This window comes from Leucoraja erinacea, chromosome 4, assembly GCF_028641065.1.
Source record: "Leucoraja erinacea ecotype New England chromosome 4, Leri_hhj_1, whole genome shotgun sequence".
NCBI classification, from domain to species: Eukaryota; Metazoa; Chordata; class Chondrichthyes; order Rajiformes; family Rajidae; genus Leucoraja; species Leucoraja erinaceus.
Genome location: NC_073380.1, coordinates 64,839,077 through 64,866,031, shown reverse-complemented (window position 1 = coordinate 64,866,031; position 26,955 = coordinate 64,839,077). Strand labels below are relative to the sequence as shown.

General features: G+C 45.0%; 1 protein-coding gene across 2 annotated transcripts in view; it reads right to left on the bottom strand.

The window, feature by feature from the left end:
• Positions 1-11,367, bottom strand: part of terf1 (telomeric repeat binding factor (NIMA-interacting) 1) — a 31,193-nt gene extending 19,826 nt beyond the window's left edge. Inside the window, exons 1-4 of one of the 2 annotated variants that reach the window (XM_055634479.1) lie at positions 11,133-11,367; positions 7,319-7,414; positions 3,472-3,602; positions 2,842-2,937 (exon numbers count right to left, since the gene is read on the bottom strand). In XM_055634479.1, coding sequence (XP_055490454.1) covers positions 2,842-2,937; positions 3,472-3,602; positions 7,319-7,414; positions 11,133-11,319 — 510 coding nt within the window. In that variant the 5' untranslated portion in view covers positions 11,320-11,367. The remainder of the gene's footprint in view (positions 1-2,841; positions 2,938-3,471; positions 3,603-7,318; positions 7,415-11,132) is intronic. The other variant, XM_055634478.1, reaches the window with a different exon arrangement.
• Between the last annotated feature and the right edge of the window lie 15,588 nt (positions 11,368-26,955).

Below are 26,955 nucleotides of genomic sequence, written 5' to 3'. Positions count from 1 at the left end.
GTGCACATTTATGCTCCTAATTTCGATAATCCACAATTCTTTAATAAAATATTTAATATAATCTCAGACTCCTGCCAGCAGAATCTAATAATTGGAGGAGACCTAAATTGTGTACTAGATCAATATTTGGATAAATCTTCACATCACAGGAAAAGTACTTCAAAATCAAAATCGAGTGAACTTTTAAATACCTACATAAATAATACAAACATAACCGACGTATGGAGATCTGGAAGAGAATAATCTTTTTATTCAGGTGTTCACAAAACGTATACACAAATTGATTATTTCCTGGTGGATGCAAAATGTATCCCTTTTACCTATAACCCTAAATATGACAATAATATCATTTCGGACCATTGTCTATTAGCTTTCTCCTTAAAATTAGAAGGAATGTATAATAAAAAAGCGTTCTGGAGATTCAACCCACAAATACTAACTGAGCCAAGTTGTTGTGACTATCTGAAGCTACAGATGAAAATATTCTTTGAGACAAACGAAACACCTGGTATTTCTGCAACATTATTGTGGGAAACTTTCAAGGCCTTTATCAGAGGCTGCATTATCTCTTACCAAGCTTTTCAAAACAAGAAAAACAGGACGGAACAATTGGAACTAGAAAAGATTAAACAGCTTGACTTAGAAAATGCGATTGACCCAACCACTGCAAAACATAATAAGATAGCCGCATTAAAATTTAAACTAAATCAGATCCTTTCTGCAAAAATTATTATGATATTTCAATATACTAAGCAAAAAAACGTTGAATTTGGTGGCAAACCACACAAACTTCTGGCTCCGCAAATCAGAGAAGGATTACACTATTCTAAAAATTAGATCAGAAAAAGGAGAGTTGCTTACACTGCCTAAAGATATTAATGAAAGATTTTTAAAATTCTATCAAACACTATACTCATCAAAAACAGCCGACCCTGCGAAGATGAAAAGTTTTCTCGCGAATTGCAATCTCCCATCCCATAATGAGGAGGCAAGGATGAAGTAAGTGCTGAGATAACAACAAAAGACATTGTAGAGACTTTTAAATCACTGAAAAGTGGAAAAACGCCAGGTCCGGATGGGTTTAAGTAATGAATTTTACAAAAAATTCAATGATTACGGAGCCCTTTATATTCAAGCATTTAAAGAATGGACTTTACCACAAACCCTTGCCGAATCAACCATTACATTGATTCCAAAAAAAGATAAAAACCTTGAAGAGCATGGATCATATAGGGCAATAGTCCTTTTAAATACAGATCAGAAGATAATAGTCAAGACTTTGGCATGTAGATCAAGCCTGCTTATTAGTAAATTAATACATCCAGATCAAACTGGGTTTATACCTAATCGACATTCGTTTTATAATTTGAGACGTTTGTTTAATATAATACCTGCATAGAACGACAAACAAACATTTAACAATTATTTCTCTAGACGCAGAAAAAGCTTTTGACCGTGGAATGGGCTTATCTTTTCAGTGTTGGAAAAATTCCAATTAGGGGAAAACTTCATTTCATGGGTGAAGCTGTTATATACTAATCCTACAGTCAGAATACTTTCAAACCAAATTATTTCACCTAAATTTCACTTGTCCAGGGGTAACAGACAAGGATGCGCCCTTTCACCAATTTTATTTGCTTTCGCCATAGAAACCCTTGCAGAGACTATCAGATTACATTTGGGCATTCACGGATATAACACTAAATATACCAGAAATCAGATTTTGTTATATATAGACGATGTACTTTTATACATCACTAACTCCCAAGTTAGTATCCCAAATGTATTAAACGTTATAGAACAATTTGGTGCCTTTTCAGGTTATAGAATAAATTCGAATAAAAGTGAAATTATGCCAATAAAAGCTCAAGATCCTTCTCAACTCCAAAAATTTCCCTTCGGAATTGATACAGAAAAATTCAGATATCTCGGAGTTCACGTGACTAGAAAATACTAGAAGTATAATAAAGCTTAGCGGGCATTTTTCCTTGGTCCTGAAAACTCCAATCAGCCAATTAAAATTCCCGGTCAGCGAAGGAGATTGCCTACGGCTGCTCTTGATTGCACGTAACTACATAGCGACCACACTCCACTGCACTATGAGTTCAAAAGAACCATGCTGACCAATTTCTACTCGCGGAAACTTTTTTCAACATGCTGAAACATTTTCTGCGACCCTCGAGCATGAAGGAGAGTTCCAGTGACCTCATAGGACCTCCTAAGGCCACATGTTGACCATGCTGCGAGTTTGCGTCGAGGGCAAACTCTTCTAAACTCGCAGATTAGGTCGCTGCAGTGGGACAGCCCCTTAAGGAATGACTGAGTTATAAGTAGTAGAAACAATGAACTGCAGATGTTGGATATTACACAAAAGGATACAAAGTGCTGGAATTCAGCAGGTCAGGCAGCATCTCTGGAGTACTTAGCTTTGGTGGTCCCGGCTTCAGACAAACTGGCGAGGCGGTGAATGTTGGTGCTACATCTCCCAGTGTCGCTGCCAGTCTCGGCTATGTGGCAGTCACACACGCGCCACAATCCAGTGGTGGGTCTCAACCGAAACGTTACCTATCCTTGCTCTGCATGACGCACTGAGTTACTCCAGCACTTTGTGTCCTTCATCATTTCAAAGTATTGATCGAAGCAATTGCTTGTCAATGACCTCCTAGAACCCATGCTCTTAAAGAGACAATGGTGTCATATTATTTTGGGGAATCCCTGTCCACGATAACCAAAACGTGTTATAAAATGGTGCGTAATGAGGAGGGTTTAGTGTATTCGGCAGAGCCTGCTGCCGTCTTCTCATGCCGTCTTTAAGCTTAAAGTATCTGAAAGACCAATAACCTGATCTGTTTCAGAGGTGGTATTTTCCTGAAATTGCCTTTCCAAGACTTCAGCAGCTTTCTTGAAGTTTCCCTTCTTCATACAGGCTGCAACACTCTGCAAAAGAAGAGTAGGCAAACAAATAAGGAAGCTGGTGGGAGAAGTGTGCCGAATGCACAATAACCACAAAATTAATCAGCTGAGAAACAAATGGACTGGCTAAAGTAGGCGACAATTAGAAAACAGAGCAAGTTTAAGAGAATAAACCAGACAAAAAAGCAGAGACCAAATTAGCATCAATTAAAACCAAAATCATTGATTTTGGGGCTTAGGCAATTTCATAAAACATCGTGAAAAGCTGCTGCTTATACATCAGAATGAATATATAGCAAGTTGTTACAATAGCAGCGAATCTGTCAGAATCTCCATGCAGAGATATATAAATACACTCTTTGATTCGTGTATATTTAAAAATATATATATATATTTTAGCACCGACTGTGTATCAATTTGTAAATTCTATACACATCATAAAAATGCAAATGGCAATTAATATAGATTTAAATTACAACAGCGTGATTTATCTGATATAAATCATATTTTCTCAAGGACATCTTACTTAATAATAGTAATCTTTGGTGAAAAACTAACCTGCACTTGTAGTAATTGTTTCAAATCTGTACATGCATCTTCCGGTAGCTCATTGTTATCCACCATTTCAATCAAAATCATTAATGCAGATTCCAATGGGGTTATATTTTCATCTTTATCAAACTGGACATCTGAAGCACAAAGTAACAAAACTGGATTAGGAAATGGCAGTAAATTATTATATATTTAGCATATTTATCAGTGGATTTTTAATTTAAATTATTTGTGCACTATATGTGAATTAACCAGAACCTTACAGAGAAAGTTCAACAATATGACGCAAGCAGAACTTTGGTGGTACGAAATTAGATTTCCTAGCCTGTTGAGAGTTATTCCCATTTCTAATCCTACACGTCTAATTTTTTTTAAGATATTACACAGTATCACAATAAATTTCCCAGTGAACTCAGTAGATTTAATGGGAGGGCAGGAAACAGGGGCTTCAGTGACAACAGAAGGTGGCTCACTGGAATCTGGGCTACGTCCCTCCATGACGACGGAAGGTAGTCCGCTGGAGACAGGACTCCCGCAGTGATGATGGATAGGTTAGGTGAGTGGGCAGATGCATGGCAGATGCAGTATAATGTGGATATCAGGTTATCCATTTTGGTGGCAAGAACAAGTAGGCAGATTATTATCTGAATGTTGTCAGATTAAGAAAAGGCGGGGTGTGACGAGACCTGGGTATCCTTGTTCATCAGTCACTGAAAGTCAGCATGCAGGTACAGCATGCAGTGAAGGAAGCAAATGGCACGTTGGCCTTCATAGTGAGAGAATTTGAGTTTAGGAGCAAAGAGATCCTACTGCAGTTGTGCAGGGCCCTGGTGAGACCAGACCTGGAGTATTGTGTGCAGTTTCAGTCTCCCAATTTGGAAAGGACATTTTGCTATTGAGGGAGTGCAGTGTAGGTTCACCAGGTTAATTCCCGGGATGGCGGGACTGACATAGGATGAAAGAATGGATCGACTGGGCTTATATTCACTGGATTTAGAAGGATGAGAAGGGAAACATATAATATTCTTAAGGGATTGGACAGGCTAGATGCAGGAAAAATGTTCCTGATGTTTTAGGGAATCCAGAACCAGTGGCCACAGTTTATGAATAAGTGGTAGACCATTTAGAACTGAGATAAGGACTTTTTTTTTCACCCAGAGAGTTGTAAATCTTTGGAATTCTCTGCCACATAAGGCAGTGGAGGCCAATTCATTGGATGTTTTCAAGCGAGTTAGATATAGGTCTTAGGGCTAACAGAATCAAGGGATATGGGGAGAACGCAGGAACGGGGCACTCAGTTAAGATGATCAGCCATGATTATATTGAATGAGTGCTGGCTCGAAAGGCCGAATGGCATACTCCTGCACCTATTTTCAATGTTTCTATGGAAGGTGGTGCTTCAGAAACAGGGGTCCTGGTGAGTTAAAAGGATGATGAACATTACCTGATGAGCTCGATGCCGAACTATCAGTATTTCTGAATGGTTGAAGTATCACTATTTTCCTAGTTTACAAATCATCCAGCAAATCCAAATAATGAGCGAGAGCCTTACAAATTGGTCATTACTATATTTCTGGTATATAGTAAACCCTCGTTATAATGGACCATTGAGGGGGGAATAGTGTCCGTTATTGCTAATTGTTCGTTATAAACGAGTAAGATATTATCATTGAATGTAGTTGAAACAGAACTGCAGATGATGGTTAATACACAAAAGGACACAAAGTGCTGGAGTAACTCAGCATGTCAGGCGGCATCGCTGGAGAACATGAATAGGTGCCGTCGGGACCCTTCTTCAGATTGATGCAGTCTGCTGAGTTACACGTTTCACCTTAAAACACGGCGCTGATGCCGCTGATCCGCACCAGCGATCTCTTCTTCACAGCTGCCATCCATCCGGTGAAGCGGCTGTTGTGGCAGCTCACATCATAGTCCCAGAGGACAGCGTTTTCTTCAGGCCGCCACCAGCAACAGGACGCGCTCGGTCACTATGGGGCTCCCTCTCCTCTCTCCTGCTGCTGCGAGAGGAGGAGGCGGCGAGAAAGGTTTAAGAGGCTGAGTGAACAGTGTGATGGGAGGAGCAACAGGGGGGAGATGGAAGAATGGGGGTGGACAAATGGCCCAGTTGCCAGATCAACGGGAGGAGGAGGAAAAGGCATTGGAGGGGGGGGGGATGGGGGGGGGTAAGAGACCAATTGGACAGAGAACAGGAGAAGGAGGAAGCGCCAGCGGTCAAGCGGATAGCAGACAAAGTGACGGGCTGACAGGAAAAAACAGTAGCAGGTGTGAGGGGAGGGAACACTGCAGTGACCGAGTATGTTCTGGCGGCCAGAAAACGCTTTCTCCAGGGGCTACCAGGTGAGGCGCAACAACAACCACGTCAACCGGACCGTGCGTTGAGTGAAGAAGACATTTTTTTACCTGTGCGTCTTGAGATTCAACTACATTCTTGCCTACTGGCTCTTCTTCATCTGCTCTCCCCACCAATCTTCCTTGGGGTCCTGTCATCTTCAATCCTTCTGAATTTAAATTCCCTTCATCGTCCCTCATGACCAAATATGCTCCCATCGTCATCACCTCCAAACCTAATTTATTCTCTTCTTCCGGGGTTCATCCCCCCTCTCTTTCCAACTGCCCTTTCTCCACTCAGCTTCCTATCGCCTCCTGATAAAACTCCCTCATTACCCCACACTTCAGTCCCATGAAACATCTTGGGAAGTTGGTTGCCAGAGCAATGTAGTTTGTCAAAATTTTGGGAGTTATCAGCTGGTTGTTCGATGCTGCTGGAAACCACAGAAAAGGATTGTTGGCTGGTAGACAAAAATTCTGAAGAAACTCAGCGGCGAGGCAGCATCTATGGGGCGAAGGAAATAGGCGACATTTCGGGGGTCGAGACCCTTCTTCAGATGCTCTTTGAAGAATACCACTACCTGCGCCCAATTCTGATGGTACTACTATCGGAGACAAATATTTTGCCTGGGGTTCTTCCCTCTCTAAACTTGTGAAAGTGCCCTAGCCAGCAGTCTGCCTGATACTGGCAATATGCAGTCTTCAGGTCTGTGGCAGATGGACTGTTGGGTCCGAGCGCATTTTTTAATGTTCGATGGGGATAGGTTTAACCTCACTCTGGGAAGTCATTTATATCTCTGCCAGTATTGAAATCCATTAGTTCCTCTGTCTTCCACATCCTCAGACAATCTCTACTTTAGGTTTCATTCCCAGCCAACCATTTCCTCCCATACCTTCCCTACCATCTGCTCTTTCTCACACCCTTGCAATTTTACCCAAGGTCATACACAACCTATTATCTGATCAGTCTGAAGAAGGGTCTCGACCCGAAGCGGCTTCAATTCCTTCTCTCCAGAGATGCTGCCGCACCTGATGAGTGACTCCAGCATTATGTGTCTACCATCAATTTAAACCAGCATCTACAGTTCTTTCTTACCTATTATCCTAACTTTTACTGTTTATAATAAAGCAATGGAAAAAACCTGCATTTTCCCCCAAAGTTTGCACTTGCCATTTTCCTTCTGCATTAACTTAATTAGAGTGTTATGTCACCTTATATTAAAAATGGTTTAATGCTAGTCTTTTCCTGTTGCTATCTATGACAATATCACGTAAATAGTAAAAACAAAATGATCAAAAATAACAAAATTGTTTTTGATAGTCTGTAAATCACTCATTAAGTGATCCGATTAGGGAAACAAATATACAATTTGTATATTCCTTTTGAGAAAACTACTATTTTCCGTAATTAATGCTCGTAAGAATATGTAAATGATTATCTCATTTTATTTAAACCTTGAATTGAGAGGGAGATAAACCATTTAACAATAAAAAATGTAGTTACCAAGATTGTTTCCTTCCACTATACGAGATAGGATTTGGCAGATATGCACCTTCTTTTCCTGGATGGAGTCTATAATGGAAGGCTGCTGAACAAAACCTGAGAGAAAAATAAATTGTCACTATTACCGTTTAATAGGTTTGTATAAATGTCATAGTAATTTGAAAGAAAAATCAGTTTTTCCCCCCAAACGATAGTGTTGGAAATAATGAAACTATACTTTGTCGTGCTTTACCTGATCAAATGTGTGGAGGTTCAGAAAAGGGACAAAAAACACTTAATGGTCATATTGTATTAATAAGACTATTTTCCATTAGCTGAAGAGAATATATGAGATTAGAGAGACTCCAAAGGCAGGCAAACAATTTTGGAAAAGAGTGAAAGTGTCAGGACTAAGCTGTGTAAGAGGGTGCCATTTTAGCACCCACCATTGACACATACTAGATACAGTGAAAACAGATTATAGAGTTTGGGCATTGGGAGGTTGGGGGAGAAGCATGTAGCATGGCGGTGACTAATTTTGAGACAAATAGAAGAGATGAAAGAGAGAAATTGGTGAAGCTGTAAACCAAGATGGTATTCCATTACTTAAATAGCTTGAACTAACAAAGTATTGGAGCAAGCATACAGAAGACATTGGCGAGGGAGCAACGATTACTAGCTGTCAGTTTTTGAACAGCGACACAGCAAAAGATCAGTCATATCATGTGCACACACACACTAGATACTAGACCAAGTGCAGACCCGTTGGGTCTGTTCCCCCAAAGTGTGGTGTTGCGGAGGAGGGGGCAGCATGCGGCATCACACACACTAACTACCCCCCCGCACACACGCTAACTACACCCCTTGATGTTATATTAATATTATTAATTTGCTCCTATCACCCCATAACGGCCCTATCCACTGACGCATAGCCCCCAAATTGCAGGCACGTCTAGAGAGGGAGGAGGGGTTATAGAGAGTGAGAGCAGAGAGAGAATGGGGAGAGACAGAGAGAAAGGGGAAGACAAAAGGGCAAGAGACAAAGAGAGGGGGGTGGAGGGGAGTAGAGGGGTGGATGGGTGGAGAAGGGGTGGAGGGGAGGAGAAGGGGTGGAGGGGAGGAGAAGGGGTGGAGGGGAGGAGAGATGGGAGGAGAGAGAGGGAGAGGGGGCTGAGAGGGGGAGAGGGAAGGGGGAGAGAAATGCAACCGTGCGTCACACGTTCAGAATGTTCTGGAAATGAAGTGTGCGCGCCTCATGCACGAAAGCTGTCGGCAACTCTATGGAATTCAGGGGAGCAGCCTGCCGCGTCACACACACACACTAACCATACACACGCGCAAACTCACACACGCGCGCACACAAACACGCGCACACACAAACACGCGCACATACACGGTCCGATCTAAGCTGTCAATGAAGACAGCTAATTTATTTTTGAATAACTGTCTTCAAAATTAAAAGTTAATGTTAAGAGACAAATAATTAAATTAAATTCAATGAAAACCAATTTCTGGCTGGGTGGGGTGGGGCAAGGGCCGGGCCAGCTGCAAAGGCATTGTGAGGTCAGTGGGCGGGGCCACCAGGCCTTTCATTGCGCATTGTCACTCATTTTGTACGCAGTTCCCCCTTTTTAAAAAAAAAAAAAAGAGCACCTTATTTATTATAAACAAAGATAATAATGGTCTAACATAGAAGGCTAAGAGACCAAGATAAACTGCAAAATTCAATGGACTGACGTGGATTAAACTGCGAGAGGCATAACGGCGATCGGGGTCTTATTCCTAAAATGGCGGAAGTGATGTTCCGTTGCGTACTACACGTCAGTCCATTGGATTTCGTAGGAGTGGTCTATCTTGCTTCTCTAGTATCTTTGGTTCCGACCACGGGGGGGAAATGGTTGAGGCCTGGCCAAATTTTGTGTCTTTCACCACAGTGATGAATGCTGTGGTGGATGTTTATGTTAAATTTTTATTGTGTTTTTGTGTGTTTTTTATTGTACCGCTGCTGGCAAATTCATTTCACTTACACTTTATGTGCAAGTGACGAATAAAACTGATTGTGATTGATTGTGAAGTCCCAACATGCTTTAAAAGGACATCCAAAGCACTGGTGCCCGAAAAGAGCAAGGTGACAAGACTCAATGCTGGCACTCACGTCGGTTGCATGAGAGGTCGGCTAAAACACGTATTAGCGCTGGCCTCAGTAAGGACCCGGACCCATGACAATTTGCCTTCCACCATGACTGATCAATCAACAGTGGATGCGATCTCACTGGCTCTTGCGGTATCACTCAAACAAGAACACATCAGGCTCGGGCACATTACCTACAACTCAGCATTCAACATCCTCATCCCTTTTAAATTTATCATCAAAATCACCGACACTAATACATCCTCGACGTCCTCATCGGAAGACCTCAATCAGTACGAATCACAACAATACTTCTCCTTCGCTGACCATCATCACATGTTGGGTGCGCATAATGCCTTAATCCCTGCCCTAATCTTTCTCCACCAATGACTGTAGTCAGACACACGCAGATGCAATCTTTATATTTACTGACGATACCATTGTTGTTGGACAAATAATGGGTACAGATGAATCAGAATACAGGAAGGAGGACTATAATTTGATTGAATGTTGTCATAACAGTAACTTTGTTCTTAACATTAGCAAGAGTAAGGAGCTAATATTGACTTCGGGAAGCGAAAGCCTTGGATCTGTGATCCTGCCTTCATCTATGGGACAGCAGTAGAGAGAGTCAATAGCAGAGTTTCTGGGTATGTAGATCTCTACAGATTTGTCCTGGAGCCAGCACAGTGTAGCAATCGCAAAGCATGATCATTATTGCCTCTACCTTCTTCGGCACATCACCGAATACGTTATTAAGCTTCTACAAGTTAGACAGCACAGTGACTAATTGTATCACAGCCTGGTTCACTAACTTAAACGCCCCAAAACAAGAAACGCCGCAGAAAGTGATGGACACACCCCAGTTTATTGACTACCCTAACATTGAAGGAAATCAATAGTAAGCACCTAATATCGAAGACCCATACCACCCTGGCCACACACTTATCTCACTGCTACCATTGAGAAAATGGGCTAAAGAATGGCAAATAGAATTTATTTCTGAAAAGTGAGGGGTGCTGCATTTTGGCAAGTTAAACCAGGGCAGGACATACAATAAATGGAATAGTCCTGCAAAGCATCTTGGAACAGAGAGACCAACGGATACATGCTGCTTATTCAACTAACACAGTTCCCTTAAAGTGGCAACACAGATAAACAGCGGGGGGTGTGGATGGAGAAGGCATGGTGTCGTCATTGCACAAATTCTTGGTAAAACAACATTTGGGAGTATTTTGCTTAATTCTGTTTACTGATATTGGAAGCATGTAAATGAGCTGAAAGCAGAAAGGATTCACAAGAATATTAGCAGACTGCAAGACTTGAGATAGAGAGGTTGTATTGGCTATTTTTGCCCTGGAGCGCAAGAGGCTCAGGGGTAATCTTGTAGTGGTAAATACTCACTAGTGGTGTAGAGAAGCTCCCTTGGTTGGGGAGTTTAAAACTAGAGGGGCATATTTTTCTTCCACACGAATGGTTATGGGTATATTATTGAACGAGCTGCCGGACGCAGTGGCACCAATGCATGGATAAGAAAGGTTTAGAGGGATATGGGCCAAAGGCAGGTAATTGAGACTAGCTCAGATTGCCGCGTTGGTAGCATAGGCGAATTGGGCCGAAGGGCCCGTTTCCCTGCTGTATGTGTATGGACCCTGAGCAAAGAGGGTTCACAAAGAAAGAGAGAGAGAGAGAGAGTTTACTGACCGTTCATGGCATCTCTCATCACCCGGAACTCCTCAAACATATTTGAACCGAAATAGCGACACAGACAGTAACACATGAAATCCAAGATCCAGCCGCTCGCCACGTCCAACACTTGGCCAAAGGGAATAGTTTGCGGCAACTGGTTGGGCGATGAATTCAGGCTCTTCTTCCTGCTGCACGACTCCATTTTACCCCGCGGTGCGTCCCACACAAAAGCGTCCGCCGTCGGCCCGCCCCCTCCTTGCGTCGTTTCCCTCGCATTGTATTGTGCCGTTCCCCTTCTATTGCTTTAACACACACTGTGCACAACATTAAATTGAACATATGTATATTTATATGAAGGTACTGTACACAAAAATGCAGGAGAAACTCAGCGGGTGCAGCAACATCTATGGAGCGAAGGAAATGGGCGACGTTTCGGCCCGAAACCCTTCATCAGACCCAGGCCCGAAACGTTGCCTATTTCCATCGCTCCACAGATGCTGCTGCACCCGCTGAGTTTCTCCAGCATGTTTGTCTACCTTCGATCTTCCAGCATCTGCAGTTCCTTCTTGAATACATATATTTATATGAATGTGTGTGAGAGGCAAGTTGGAGAGAAGTACATTATCTTCTCATGGATCAGAAGCAACTCTGATTTAAAGCATCACTATTACTCTATTTTATTTGTCAGATGATGTACATTACCCATAAAGGCAATTATATATATAATTATATACATATAAATATATGCATAGATATAAATATATATACTTCACTTACTGTAACTGCAATTCACTTACTGTAACTGCAGGAAAAATGTCCCGACGTTGGGGGAGTTCAGAACCAGGGGTCACCGTTTAAGAATAAAGGGTAGGCCAGTTAGGACTGAGATGAGGACAAACTTTCTTCACACAGAGAGTTGTGAATCTGGAATTCTCTGCCAGAAGGCAGTGCAGGCCAATTCACTGGATGTTTTCAAGAGAAAGTTACATTTAGTTCTTGGGGCTAACAAAATCAAGGGATATGGGGAAAAAAACAGAAAAGAGATACTGATTTTAGATGAACAGTCATGATTGGCTCGAAGGGCTCGAAGGGCTGAATGGCCTATTTCTGCACCTATCTTCTTATTATCTTCTATCTCTATATATATATATATATATCTTCTATCTATATTACTAAAAGTCTGTTCTTGACCGGTTTTGGCCACCTGTTCTACGATTTCCGAGAGAATGCCGCCACCTACGGCCGTCATTTTTGGCCACCCTTGCTCAGAGCCCCCCTCCGCCGTATGTGTGCCGAGGATTTTTCCTGTCGATGGAAAATGACAGAGATATTAATGTTTTTACAAAATTCCCCATTCTCTCTGCTGCCCACGATGGAGGCTGGGGAAGGGACTATAAAACCAGGAAGTGGTGTGCCTCAATTAGTCTCTGCAAGCTGGAGCGCCGTCAATTAGTCTCTGTCACTCTGAATGACACTGAACAAATGTCTACAGCACTGTGAGTACCCTCTCTCCCACTCCTCCCCCCCCCTCCCCCCCCCCCCCCTCCCCCCCCCCCCCCCCCCCCCCCCCCCCCCCCCCCCCTCCCCCCCCTCCCCCCCCCCCCCCCCCCCTCCCCCCCCCCCTCCCCCCTCTCTCTCCCCCCCTCTATCCCCCCCCCCCCCCCCCCCCCCTCTCTCCCTCCCTCTCTCTCCCCCGCTCTCTCCCCCTCTCTTCCTCCCTCCCTCCGTCTCTCTCCCCCTCTCTCTCTCCACCTCTCGCTCCCCCTCTCTCTCCCCCTTTCTCTCCCCCTCTCTCTCCCCCTCACTCTCACCCTCTCTTCCTCCCCTCCTCCCCCACTTTTCCCCCCTCACCCACCCTCCCTCTTATCCTCCTCTCCACCGCCCTATCCCTCTTGCCCCTCTCTCTGTGTCTCTGTCTCTCTCTCTGTCTCTGCCCCTTCTCTCTCTGCCCTCACTCTCTACCCCCGCCCGCCCCCCTCTCTAGATGTGACTGCAAGTTGGGGGCTATGCATCAGTAGATAGGGTGGTTATGGGGTAAAAGGAGCAAATTAATAATATTAATATGATATCAAGGGGGGTAATTAGCGTGAGTGCGGGGGGGCGGGGGATAGTTAGTGTGTGACGCTGCATGCCGCCTCCCCCCACACCCGCACGTTGGGGGAACGCAGCCACCTACGACCGTCATTTTTGGCCACCTCGCTGAGAGCCCCCCTCCGCCTTCCTGGACCAGAGGATTTTTCCCATCTATGACAAATCGGAGAGGTATTAATGTTTTTAATAAATTCACCATTACCTCTGCTGCCCCTGCTGGAGGGAGGGGGAGGGACTATAAAACCAGGAAGTGGTGTTCCTCTCTCAATCTCTGCAAGATGGATGAAGCCAAAGGGTCACGTCTCTCTGAGCTCTGAATAACATTGAACGTATGTCTACTCAACTGGTGAGACCCCTTAATGTGGTTTAAAAATGAAAATATGGTTTGTTTGAAATAAAAAGGCACTGACTGCAAATGGTTGTTTGGGTGCTTTGGCTTGAAGTTGAAACGCACTACAAGTTCAAGTTGAAACGCACTACAAGTTCAAGTTTGTGAGTTTATTGTCATGTGTCCCTGATAGGACAATGAAATTCTAGCTTTGCTTCAGCACACAGAACATAGTAGGCATTTACTACAAAAGAGAACAGTGCGTCCATATACCATAATGTAAATATATACACACATGAATAATTAAACTGATAAAGTGCAAATAACAGATAATGGGTTATTAATAATCAGAGTTTTGTCCGAGCCAGGTTTAATAGCCTGATGGCTGTGGGGAAGTAGCTATTTCTGAACCTGGTTATTGCAGTCTTCAGGTTCCTGTACCTTCTACCTGAAGGTAGCAGGGAGATGAGTGTGTGGCCAGAATGGTGTGGGTCTTTGATGATACTGCCAGCCTTTTTGAGGCAGCGACTGTGATAAATCCCCTCGATGGAAGGAAGGTCAGAGCCGATGATAGGCTGGGCAGTGTTTACTACTTTTTGTAATCTTTTCCTCTCCAGGGCGCTCAAGTTGCTGAACCAAGCCACGATGCAACCGGTCAGCATGCTCTCTACTGTGTACCTGTAGAAGTTAGAGAGAGTCCTTGACAAACCGATTCCCCGTAATCTTCTCAGGATGTAGAGGCGCTGATGAGCTTTCTTGATAATTGCATTAGTGTTCTCAAGCGAGGAAAGTTCTTCAGAGATGTGCACGCCCAGGAATTTGAAGCTCTTGACCCTTTCAACCATCGACCCGTTGATATAAACGGGTCTGTAGGTCCCCCTCCTACTCCTTCCAAAGTCCACAATCAGTACGTTGGTTTTGCTGGTGTTGAGGGCCAGGTTATTGCGCTGGCACCATATGGACAGTTGCTCGATCTCCTATACTCTTGATTCATCCCCATCAGTGATACGTCCCACAACAGTGGTGTCGTCAGCGAACTTGATGAGTTCGCACTGTGACTGGCTACGCAGTCATGAGTACTGAGTGAGCACAGCAGGGGGCTGAGATTCTTACTGCAAATGGTGGCTGCAGGGGGGCTACTTACTGCAAATGGTGGCTTGGGTCCTTTGGCTTGAAGTTGAAAGGCACTACTTACTGCAAATGGTGGCTTGGGTGCTTTGGCTTGAAGTTGAAAGGCACAAATTACTGCAAATGGTAGCTTGGGTGCTTTGGCTTGAAGTTGAAAGGCACTACTTGCTGCAAATGGTGGCTTGGGTGCTTTGGCTTGAAGTTGAAAGGCACTACTGCAAATGCACTTACTCCCTGTTTGCACTGTATATTGATTTTAGATTAAACGCTACCACTTACGGCTGTGATTTTTGGCCATCTTAGTCCCCCTCCGCTCGGCAGGTGCAGAGAATTCTTCAAAATCAATGAAAAATAAAAGTGTTATTAGTGTTTTAAAAATGTTGAGAATCTCTCTCCTGTCAATCACGCCATGAAGGCAACACCTTTTCCGGTGGGAGGGGGAGGGGTTATAAAATTCGAAAGTGTGGGTGTGGCTCAGTCTCTGCATGATGGGGGAGGGAGAGGTCACAACTCTGTCTGAGCTGTGAATCAACTGAGCACACTGAATGGCTACTGAACTGGTGTTTTGTGTGGTTTATATGGTGGTTTCACCCTGCATGAAATGGCATGAAGCTGCATTTCAATTTGGAGGCCTTGCACCCTGCTTGAAATAGAATGAAACTGGACTTGAATTTGGTGGACTTGCACCCTGCTTGAAGTGGAATGAAACTGCACTTGAATTTGGCGGCCTTGCATCCTGCTTGAAGTGGTAGGAAACTGCACTTGAATTTGGTGGCCTTGCACCCTGCTCAAAGTGGAATGAAACTGCACTTGAATTTGGTGGCCTTGCACCCTGCTTGAAATGGTAGAAAAATGGATTTGAATTTGGTGGCCTTGCACCCTGCTTGAAATGGAATTTCAAGGAATAGCCATGAGTCAACTGCCAGCCCACATGCTGTGAGTGAGCTGCCAGCAGATCAGGCTTGAGGGACTGTGTTGCCACCCCAAGAACCCATACCAGCGCTCCAGAAAGCCCCCCCACTGGCCACCAATATTGGAATTGGTGGAGAGGTGGAATATTGTGTCGGGGAACCAGCCCACGTGTGAACATGGGACCAAATGGGTCCCACTTAGTCTAGTTTTCTATGTTTCTATGCTTGAGTATAAGGCAATAAAACTTGATCACTTGATTTTGAAGCATGACTACCGACCTGTGGCACTAATGCCTGTGGTGATGAAGTGCTTCGAGAGGTTGATTATGGCGAAAATCAACTCCTACCTCGACAAAAACCTGGACCCACTGCAGTTTGCTTACCGCCACAACAGATCAACGGTGGATGCGATCTCGCTGGCTCTCCAATCTGCTCTGGACCACTTGGACAACAAAAACTCATATGGCAGGCTGTTATTCATTGATTACAGCTCGGCTTTTAATACTATCATCCCCTCCAAGCTGGTTACCAAAATCGCAGATCTGGGTCTCTGCACATCCCTCTGCAATTGGATCCTCGACTTCCTCATCCACAGACCACAGTCTGTTCGTATTGGTGGAAATGTGTCAGACTCGATAACAATCAGCACGGGAGCGCCTCAAGGCTGCGTGCTCAGCCCCCTGCTGTACTCACTCTATACTCATGACTGCGTAGCCGGTCATAGTGCGAACTCCATCATCAAGTTCGCTGACGACACCACTGTCGTGGGACGTATCACTGATGGGGATGAGTCCGAGTATAGAAGAGAGATTGAGCAACTGTCCATATGGTGCCAGCACAATAACCTGGCCTTCAACACCAGCAAAACCAAGGAACTGATTGTGGACTTTGGAAGGAGTAGGATGGGGACCCGCAGTCCCATTTATATCAACGGGTCAATGGTTGAAAGGGTCAAGAGCTTCAAATTCCTGGGCGTGCACATCTCTGAAGATCTTTCCTGGTTCAAGAACACTGATGCAATTATCAAGAAAGCACATCAGCGCCTCTACTTCCTGAGAAGATTATGGAGAGTCGGTTTGTCAAGGAGGACTCTCTCTAACTTCTACAGATGCACAGTAGAGAACATGCTGATCGGTTGCATCGTGGCTTGGTTCGGCAACTTGAGCGCCCTGGAGAGGAAGAGACTACAAAAAGTAGTAAACACTGCCCAGTCCATCATCGGCTCTGACCTTCCTTCTATCGAGGGGAGTTATCGAAGTCGCTGTCTCAAAAAGGCTGGCAGTATCATCAAAGACCCACACCATCCTGGCCACACACTCATCTCCCTGCTACCTTCAGGTAGAAGGTACAGGAGCCCGAAGACTGCAACGACCAGGTTCAGGAATAGCTACTTCCCCACAGCCATCAGGCTATTAAACCTGGCTCGGACAAAACTCTGAACATTATAACCCATTATTTGTTATTTGCAATTTATCAGTTTATTTATTCATGTGTTTTGTAGTAAATGCCTATTATGTTCTGTGTGCTGATGCAAAGCAAGAGTTTCATTGTCCTATCAGGGACACATGACAATAAACTTGAACTTGAACATCCATGCATGGTGGAGCTATAATGTAGTCATGGAGTGATACAGTGTGAAAACAGGCCCTTCGGCGCAACTTGCCCACACCCGCCAACATGTCCCAGCTACGCTACCTGCTTTTGGTCCATACCTCCAAACCTGTCCTATCCATGTATCAGTCTAACTGTTTCTTAAATGTTGGGATGGTCCCTGCCTCAAATATCTCCTCTGGCAGCTTGTTCCATACACCCTGCACCATTTGTGTGGAAAAAGTTACCCCTTGAAAAGTTACCTCTTAGAAATACTTCATATAAAAAACATTGAAATCATACTTCTACAATGCACTAAAACATGATTTTAATAGATCAAATTTCAAAAGGTCCCTACCATGGGAGGGGGGACACCACTTTCCACTCCCTCTCCCCACTCCGTTGCTCCACTCCTTCTCCGGGTACCCCCAAGGCCAGTGATCGCGCAGCCCCCCCCCACTTTCGAAAACGCTCCATGACCCCTGGTTCAGATGGAGAACCCTGCCAGATGTGAGCAGGGAACTGAGGCCAGTTGTCCGTGATGTCTGGATCCCAATGCTCAGCGCTTCATGTTTTGGGGTTGGCTAATGTTATTGATTTGTAATTTGCTTTATTTGTAATTAGTTGAGAAAACCTTAATTTATTCATTCGGAATATCCAGGGGGATGGGATGAGTGTAATATTAAATGACATGCAAGGTGTCAGGCTGTCTGTCACAACATACAACCCCATATAAAGCACAATTGCCATTTGCCACTCAACTATTATGTTTGTTTACCTCACTGACTATTTCTACCCCAAATTCCTTTGACAGGTTGAATAGAAATGTCCCCAATTTTGTTGTTTTTATAATTTCACACGTAGATGAACATCCTCAAGAAGTGTAATCAGATGGAAACTGATTCGGATGCAATGTTTAAGAGCTTGTTCAAAGAAGGGGCATATTTTAAAGGAGTGAGAGAGATACTTGCCGGGAAAGTGTGAGTAGGTTATTATTTGTCTTTAGTTTTAGCTTGAACCAGGACATCTGAAGATTCAAAGTTTAATATAGTAATTGTGCTGATACTGACTCTAACCAACCATGTAATGAACATCATCCATTCCGGAGGTTTTATTTTTCTGATGCCATTTAACCTTCCCTTGGATTTCAATCACTTCAATGTAAAAGTAATTGGGAATGGGGAGCATTGGAACAAAAATGTGCCCTTGGTACATATTAACTGTAATATAATAATGTATGCATGTACTATGATAGGTGCAATCGAAACAAAGATCTTTTTGTCATTGTTGTGTTATGAATACCACAGAAAATATTATGTTATCTCAAGATCACATTAAATAGAATATTATTGCTTAAATATATGGTTATTGGACTTTGCATTTTGGAAAAGTCCCAGCTGAGAGGAAGACAGCAAATACTGAAAATATTGGGGGTGAAAATGACTTATGGACAGTTTGTTAGGAAAATTAAAGAAATGGTAACAGAATACTTATACAGCTGAGTGAGTATAATTTTATGGATGAGAAATTGTGTTCAACTAATTGATGACTTCTTTGACAAAGTATGTTAGATAACAAGGAAGCCAATGGGTGTAGCAAATTTTGTTATACATAATTTGGTCTGTGAAGTACCCCATTAGATAAGCACGTGTGGACTTGAATGTAATAGGTTAAGTCCAGGGGGTCAGATATGGAGCTTTATGTGTGGGACAGATATATTGTCAGTGCAGAGGGGCTAGGTGCATCTAGAGTCAAGGTCTGGAATAGTACTAGGTATGCAGTCAAAGCTGGGACAATGGGAGTGTTCAGCACTGGGAACCTAAGCAGGTAAGCAGCTATGATCAGGTTGAATAGGGGGCCAGATGTAAGGCTGGACTCGTGGTCAGGAATGAGAGAAGGTATGCAACTGGAGGCAGGGTCAGGAGTAGTACTAGGTGTGTAGTGAGACCCAGGTTGGTCAACATGGGCCAAGTGTTTGATTATAATCTGATTTTGATACATAAATATACTAGGATCATTCATGTGCTGCACGTGTTGATCAGAGCCTGGCTCTACTGTGGAATGTAATTAGGAATGTAATTTAGTCTAACCTTATTCATAGCTAATCCAATTTAAAGCATATATATTGCATTCAAATGTAAGTTAAAAGACTAGCTACAGTATGCACCATATTGCACAATACAAGCTGAAAAATGCAAAAGCTCCCTACATATCAAATTTAATTCACAGACTCTTTCCATGTGTTTGTCATTTCCATTAGATTGCTGATGCTGCTGGCCAACTTCTTTTGTAGTGGCTAGTCCGTCCCCGACGGAGCAGCAATTTTAGAGGCAAAGCACACCGCTTTCCCTCATGCGATTGTCGTACATTATGCATTAAGCATGGGATCCTGGCACATAGTCATATTTGGGTTCCTGTTTGGAGGTAATCCATACTAACCCTTGACACTCTTTTAGAGTGGGAGTAATTGCACCTGAACCAGGTGTACCATCCATATCCTCAAATTGTCTGTGCATGCTTCTGTACCAAGCATGTTTTGTGACACCATCTCCCATAGTCTTTTGGATAGGAGGCAATGCAAACCTTGAACCAAGGCAGCTGCAGGCATGTGACTTGAACTGCCTGTGTATGCATCCGTGACAGGAGGCATAATTTATATGGCTCCATCTTCATACATCCGAATGGGAGGACTTATGCAACCTGAACCAGCTGCCTCAACCATCTTCATCCTTCATACATCCGAATGGGAGGACTTATGCAACCTGAACCAGGAGCTGCCTCAGGCATGTGTGCATGTATTTTAGCACCATCTCCATCACTCCTTTCAACCAAGTGGGAGGAATTGCAACCCTGAACCAGGTGTTGCTTCAGGCACATGTGCATATTTCTGTAGCACCCTCTTTACCACTACGCTCATTTGAGTGGGAGGAAATTTGCAACTCTGAACCTGGAGCTGCTGCCTGACATGCCTTTGGATGGAGCGTCCTTTGACTGTGACAAGTCGCAATCTTGTCTGACATAGATGCCCAAGACTTGGCACTCACTCTGAGTTGGGGTTGTCAGGTTGCTTCCTTCAGCAGCCGCCAGGACTAACTGTGCAAATCGATGCTCTGTTGGTATCTTAATTTACCAAACAGGCTGCACGTGCTAGTGACTCTGAGTCCTGCTCCTTTCCATTTCCGATGCAGTCTACAGGGAAGGACTGGAGCGCCTCTGGCTCTCGTACGCCAGACATAGAGAGAGAAATGCTGGAAAAAACCTGCCAGTTATTTGTCATGGGCAAAGACGTTTACATGAATGAAGACGCCCATCCCAATTAAATCGGAGATAAGATCACTTTATTGATATGAATAAAATCGGCGTCTAGGGGAAGAATCTTCCGTCACTTTAATGAGCGGAATAACCATAACGCCACCATGTGTGCTCGCACAGTTGACTGATAGGTATAGCTCAACAAGGCTTTCCAGGGATCTATAACGCCATGGCAGGTCCGATTCCACTACACAATTTATTGGTGTTGTGGCGGCTCCTAAGGGTCGTGCCATTATACTGCCGAACCCCTCGGCACAGGAGTGGCGCAGTCCGGAGGCGGTCCTTAGCCGGAGGGTATAAAAGGCAGGGTTTGGGTGCCATCTTTTCCTGGTTTCGTCTTCCCCTGAACCGGGAGGAATTAAAGTAAAGTGCTTCTCAAACTTCAGACTACTTGCCTCATTTTGAGACCCACGCACTACATTGGTGACCCCCGACGCTCCATTGGCATCATGATGGAGACAGAACAAAGCCCTACCTCCTCACACGCCAGCCCGACCCTGTCTCTGGACGCGGTCTCCATGAAAACTGCCCAGCTTCTGGACCACACGGCCGCTCATCTGGTTCCAGCAGGCGGAGGCCCAGTTCAACCTGCGGGGCATCACGGTCGATGCCACCCGTTTCTATTACCTGGTGGGAACCCTCGACCAGGAAAAGATGGCACCCTAACCCTGCCTTTTATACCCTCCGGCTAAGGACCGCCTCCGGACTGCGCCACTCCTGTGCCGAGGGGTTCGGCAGTATAATGGCACGACCCTTAGGAGCCGCCACAGGACCCCGCCGGACAATGATAAATACCTCGGCCTGAAACAGCTCCTGCTCCAAATTTACGGACTAAGTAGGATGGAGCGGGCAGGTAGGATCCTGCATATGGGTGGCCTGGGCGACCGGCGGCCATCTACCCTCCTAAAGGAAATGGTGGCGTTATTAGACGGGCACACGCCGTGCCTGTTGTTCGAGTACACTTACCTGCATCTGCTGCCGGCCTACATTCGATTGCAACTCACCGACGCCTCGTTTGCCGACCTTCGGGCCCTCGGGAGGCGCACCGACGCCATGTGGTTGGCACGCCGATGACGTCAACGCGCTGGCTGTCGGCAGGCACACCGATGACGTCACCCCAGCAGCTCCCGATTTCCTCCGGTGGGGCGGGGGAGCTGTGGAAGGAGTGACAGCTCCAGCCCGACGGCCAGCACGATTACCCCCAGCGGCAGTGAGGGGTACAGCATCCCGTGCCAGACGGCAAAAATCCAGCGCCATGTCCGCGCACCTCTCCAGGAGTTCGGTCTACCTCACCGGCGGTTCGACCATCTCCACGTGGACATTGTGGGGCCCCTTCCACCGTCCCGGGGCATCACCCACCTTTTGACCATGGTGGACCGCTTCACGCGGTGGCCGGAGGCCATTCCGTTGGCTGACACCTCATCGGCTACGTGTGCTCGTGCGTTGTCCGCGCACTGGATTGCTCGCTTCGGGGTGCTGGCGCACATCTCCTCCGACCGGCAGCCACAGTTCACCTCCAAGCTGTGGTCAGCCATGGCTCGCTTGCTGGGGGTGCAGCTGCACCACACCACGGCTTACCACCCGCAGGCTAACGGTCTGGTGGAGAGGTTCCACCGGCAGCTGAAGGCGGCATTGAAGGCATGGCTCACCGGCCCGGACTGGATGGACGAGTTGCCGTGGGTCATGCTGGGCATCCGGACCGCTCCCAAAGAGGACTTGGCCTCATCATCGGCGGAGCTGGTGTACGGGTCGACACTCACAGTGCCCGGGGAGTTCGTGCCGTCGGCGCCGGAGCAGCAGGAAACGCCCTCCTCCACCCTTCAACGCCTTCGCGAGCGAGTTGGCAGGCTCGCACCCGTCCTAACGTCCCGCCATGGGACATTTCGCCCACACGTGCCTATGGCCCTCATGGACTGCCCATACGTCTTCCTGCGCCGTGATGCCCACCGGACGCCACTCCAGAGGCCGTACGAGGGCCCGTTCCGGGTGCTGGAACACGGGCAGTCGACTTTTGTCCTGGACATGGGGGGCCGGCCGGTTTAAATTGACCGTTTAAAGCCGGCGCACCTGGACATTGACCAGCCGGTGCTGGTTGCACAACCTCGGCCCCGAGGGCGCCCCCCCTCACGACTCCCTCCACCTGTCCTCCCGCCGGTCCCTCGACCTGTCCTTCCACCTACGCCCCCGCAAGCCCCGGGATCTGCTGACTTCCGCACGCGGGCCGGCCGGGTCATGCGCCCGCCGGTGCGTTTTGTGCCTCTGGTTCTGGGGGGGGGGGTCCTGTGGCGGCTCCTAAGGGTCGTGCCATTATACTGCCGAACCCCTCGGCACAGGAGTGGCGCAGTCCGGAGGCGGTCCTTAGCCGGAGGGTATAAAAGGCAGGGTTTGGGTGCCATCTTTTCCTGGTTTCGTCTTCCCCTGAACCGGGAGGAATTAAAGTAAAGTGCTTCTCAAACTTCAGACTACTTGCCTCATTTTGAGACCCACGCACTACAGTGTAAGTAATAAATAATATAGCTTGTAATTTCTCTCTATTAACACAACTAAATTGGCATGATGATACATATTATGATACCAAGAACAAACCCCTGAACTGATACGATTAGTCAGAGGATATCGGCATAATGGTGCCCACCCTGTATAGCCATACTATTAAAAAGTATACGCTATACCTTCTACTGCCATTGGAGGTGTAGGGGTGTTTATTGCCGCTAGTAACGTGAGGGGAACTCTGCCCCCCCCGGGGTATTCTGGAATCTTATTGATGAATTGCAGTATTTGCCATGGACGTACTTCCGGGATTGGAGTCAGTCACCCACTGACCCCTCGCACTCCCGTAGTGAGCAGCCCTGTGCACAGGCGCTGCCGTAGGCCCCCGTGGACCTGTGCTGATATGGCCCTGTTTTGTGGACCATATCAGGATGGGTAAAACATCCTAGGACGTACCCTGTGGGTCGGAGGGAAACCCTCCTGGCCGGGCTCGTCCAGCCCAGGCCTCTCCGACTCCGTAAGGTTGCCCACCTTTTTGGGGCTGCCGAAGTCGGAGTCGCTGACTGCACTGTCAGCGACTCGGGCAGCGAACCCGACGGCCACCGGCTACCTGCACTTCCGCGGTCCGTAGCCGGCATCCCCGTGGTCCATAATAGGTTTCCCCGCGGTCCGTCCGGGTTTCACCGCGTATAACAATGTCCAGCAGGAAACTCTGCGAAGAGAGATTCCTGCAACAAAAGGACAACCTGAAAATTATGTACGAAAACGTACCTGTAGGATTTGAATCTTACCGCTGGAGGAGCAACGCACCGCCAGCCAGTTGTGTGGCATGCGTTAGACGTAATGACGCGCATGCGGGTGACAGCCTTCTTCACATAGTCACTCGCGTGACTCCGAAGTAAAATCTAATTGTGAGGGTAACAAATGTTGGGATATTTCAGTGGTGCAGAGGACCTCTAAAGAGATTTGTGGGTGGGAGGAAGACATGACTACAACCTCAAAGGGGGGCGGCAACCTGGAAGAGTATGCCTGCACTGGATTCCACTGCCTTGGTCCAGGTCAGACTGTTGCCATTAAGTCTCACTGAAGCAGGCATCTGTGTTATGACTCTGTGCTCGTTGTGTCATTTACATGCAGAACCAACAATACAAGTAGTGCTCTGTGTGAACTGAACATGGAAGGTAATAAGATATTTGATTAGCTTTCTTAGTGTAATTTCCAAAAATGTACCACTGCAGAAGAATTTCTAACATATTGTGTGTTCAGTTAGTTCTTCAGCATTCTGTGATTGTCAGATTTCATAACAAGTAGCAAGAGTGGGTTATTGGGCCCATTGTGACTGTTTTGTTATTCAATAAGATCATGGCTGTTTTTTTTTTACACCTCAGCACCACCTTTCTGCTCTACTTCAAATCCTTTGATCCCCTAAGTAACAAAAAAATCCATTGATCTGTATCTTAAATGTACCTCGCAACTGAGCCTTCAAGAGGAATGTGGGAGTCGGGGTTGGGAGATGAATGTACGAAGGAGGTGAAAGGAGGAGGGGAAAGGAGTTGAGTTACTGAGGTGGTGCGAGTAGTGTGCCTCAAAGGAACAAAGCATAGACTGTGGTTTCACAGTCTGTCAAAGCCAAATAATGCCTAGGCCTTTTTGGTTTGTTTTATTCAAATTTAAGATCCTGGTTTCAGATTGAACAAAATCTCTTTCACATACAATTCCATATTACTATTGCTGCCCTCTTAATGCCCTTTAACTACTAATTTGTCAATTAAGTATTTTTCACTACACAATACTAAATCATTAAGAAAAGTTGGTACTCTCAATAATTCCTCAACATACTGATATATGGAAACTATCTCTTGTACATTTCTGAATTCATCCTCCACACTACTGCTTATTTGGTTTTCCTGATTTGTATGTATATTAATGTCCCATGATTATTACATTACAAGCACCTCTAATTTCCTGATTTATAACATATCTGATGTTACCAATTATATAACTCCCACTGATGTTTTCTGCCTCTTACTATTTCTTATCTCCATTTTCTTTTAATTATCGCAGTCCAAATCCTCCTATCTTTATCCAACCCTTTATTAACGGCCATCCCTCTGTTCATTTTGCTTTGCTTTTCTGAAAGACATGTATTCTGGAATATTTAAATTCCAAACTTAAAAACTTGGCAAATATGCCTCTGTTGTGGCTACTAGTTTGTACCCATTTATTTCAATTTGCACCATTAATTCACCCACCTTCTTATAAATGCTACATGCATTCAGATGGCCTTTAATTTTTCACTCTTTCCCTGCACTGTTGCTTTGTGGTTTCATTTTAATTTTCACAATTTCTTCTCACCAGAGCCACTCACTTCCCCTGGACTTTTTAGCTTATTAACTAGAAAATAAGGTTTTTTCACTCTTGCCTGTCGTGTGCCAGAACTCTTTAAAGCAATTGACCATTCAACTGTTTAGATAACATCACAGATGCTGGACATCAGGAATCTCTTTGAACTGATGCCAGAAAATAATTGACTTTGGAAGAGGTGACCTCTCTTTCACAGAGACTGGTAGAATTAGTATGCAGCTTTTGTAAAAGTTAGTGTTAAATATACACAGAATATTTGCTGTAGAATCACAGGGCTGACACGTTAAAAAAACTACGAATTTTTCTACTGTAAGGCAAGCACACTTTTTTAATACTAACTCCAAGCAGTTCTAGACTTGTTTTGATAAAAATAAAGCAAATCTTTTTCTCCATTCTGCGTTGCCGAGTCCACATTCATACTACGGGCACTAGTTGAATTATTCTAGCTATAATTTCATCTGAAGACTTAATCGGGGAAAGTAAATGTGGATGGAATATTTTCCATTCAAGAATTCATATCTGTTTTACAGAACACTCCCTCCAGATATTTTTTCTTCTCTAGCGTCCTCTGCCGGTGTGAATCACACAGAACTCTTCAATGTGTTCTACAGCAGCACGACTGTAAGCAGTAGAGGGCACTGTTCCGTCTGTCAAATAAATCACAGGATATTGAGAGGATATTGTACATGCTTTTTACTGTAAAACAATTTTTTTCTACATTATTAATGAAACAACTTCCACGTCAAACAGTTGCAAGTATTTTATGCAGTGGCAGAGAATTCAATTTGAATGGCTTATTGTTGACATCTTCATTACCATCTTGTTTTTTTTCTGCTGTCTGGCTACTTTTAGAGTTGTTGTGATGGAGAAGGGATGATGTGGTAAGAGGAGACTAGAATGTGAGAACAGTTTGTCAAGCTGAAGAGATTGTGTGATGTAAGAAGAGGATTAAGTATGAGGATACCATAATTGATTCAGTTCGGCCACTGGATATCATGGATGTGACAATGTGCCTTTTAATAATGGCCACCACGATCTTTGTGGGATTTGGAACTACGTTAGATTCTGTTATTTCTGGCTGTGCCAGCTCCTGCAAGTGGGAGGGAAGTGTAACAGTAATTTTATGCAGTCTGTTCAGATGTTCAGGCTGTGCTGATTTAATAGCAAGTAATTGTGCTTCAGCTCTGAGATTTGGACGTGAGGCTTACAGCAGTGTTAAATGCATGAGGGCGAGGTGAAATATATGAATGCTGTGTATGGATCCTGATTGAAATGGATAATTGCAGATGCACAGCCAATGAACAGTGTGGGTGGTGCCACTGCAATTAACATACAGCACTAAACAGTCACAAGTTTATCATGCATTAAGATCCCCAAGACTGTTTCTAGGGCCATTCACGCATGGGATGCTGATGTGCAGTGCCATTTTGTAATATGAACCTGGACTTTATCACCTCAGGATAGATTTGAAGCCACAAAGTCTTATCATGTGCGATACTGTGACAATGGAATTCCCAATGAAGTGGGTTTGATGTTCAGCTACTTGTTAGATATCTGACAAATGACTAAGTATTTAGCCAAGGAGTCAATTTTACAATGTACCTTAAAGGATAAAAGGGAAAGA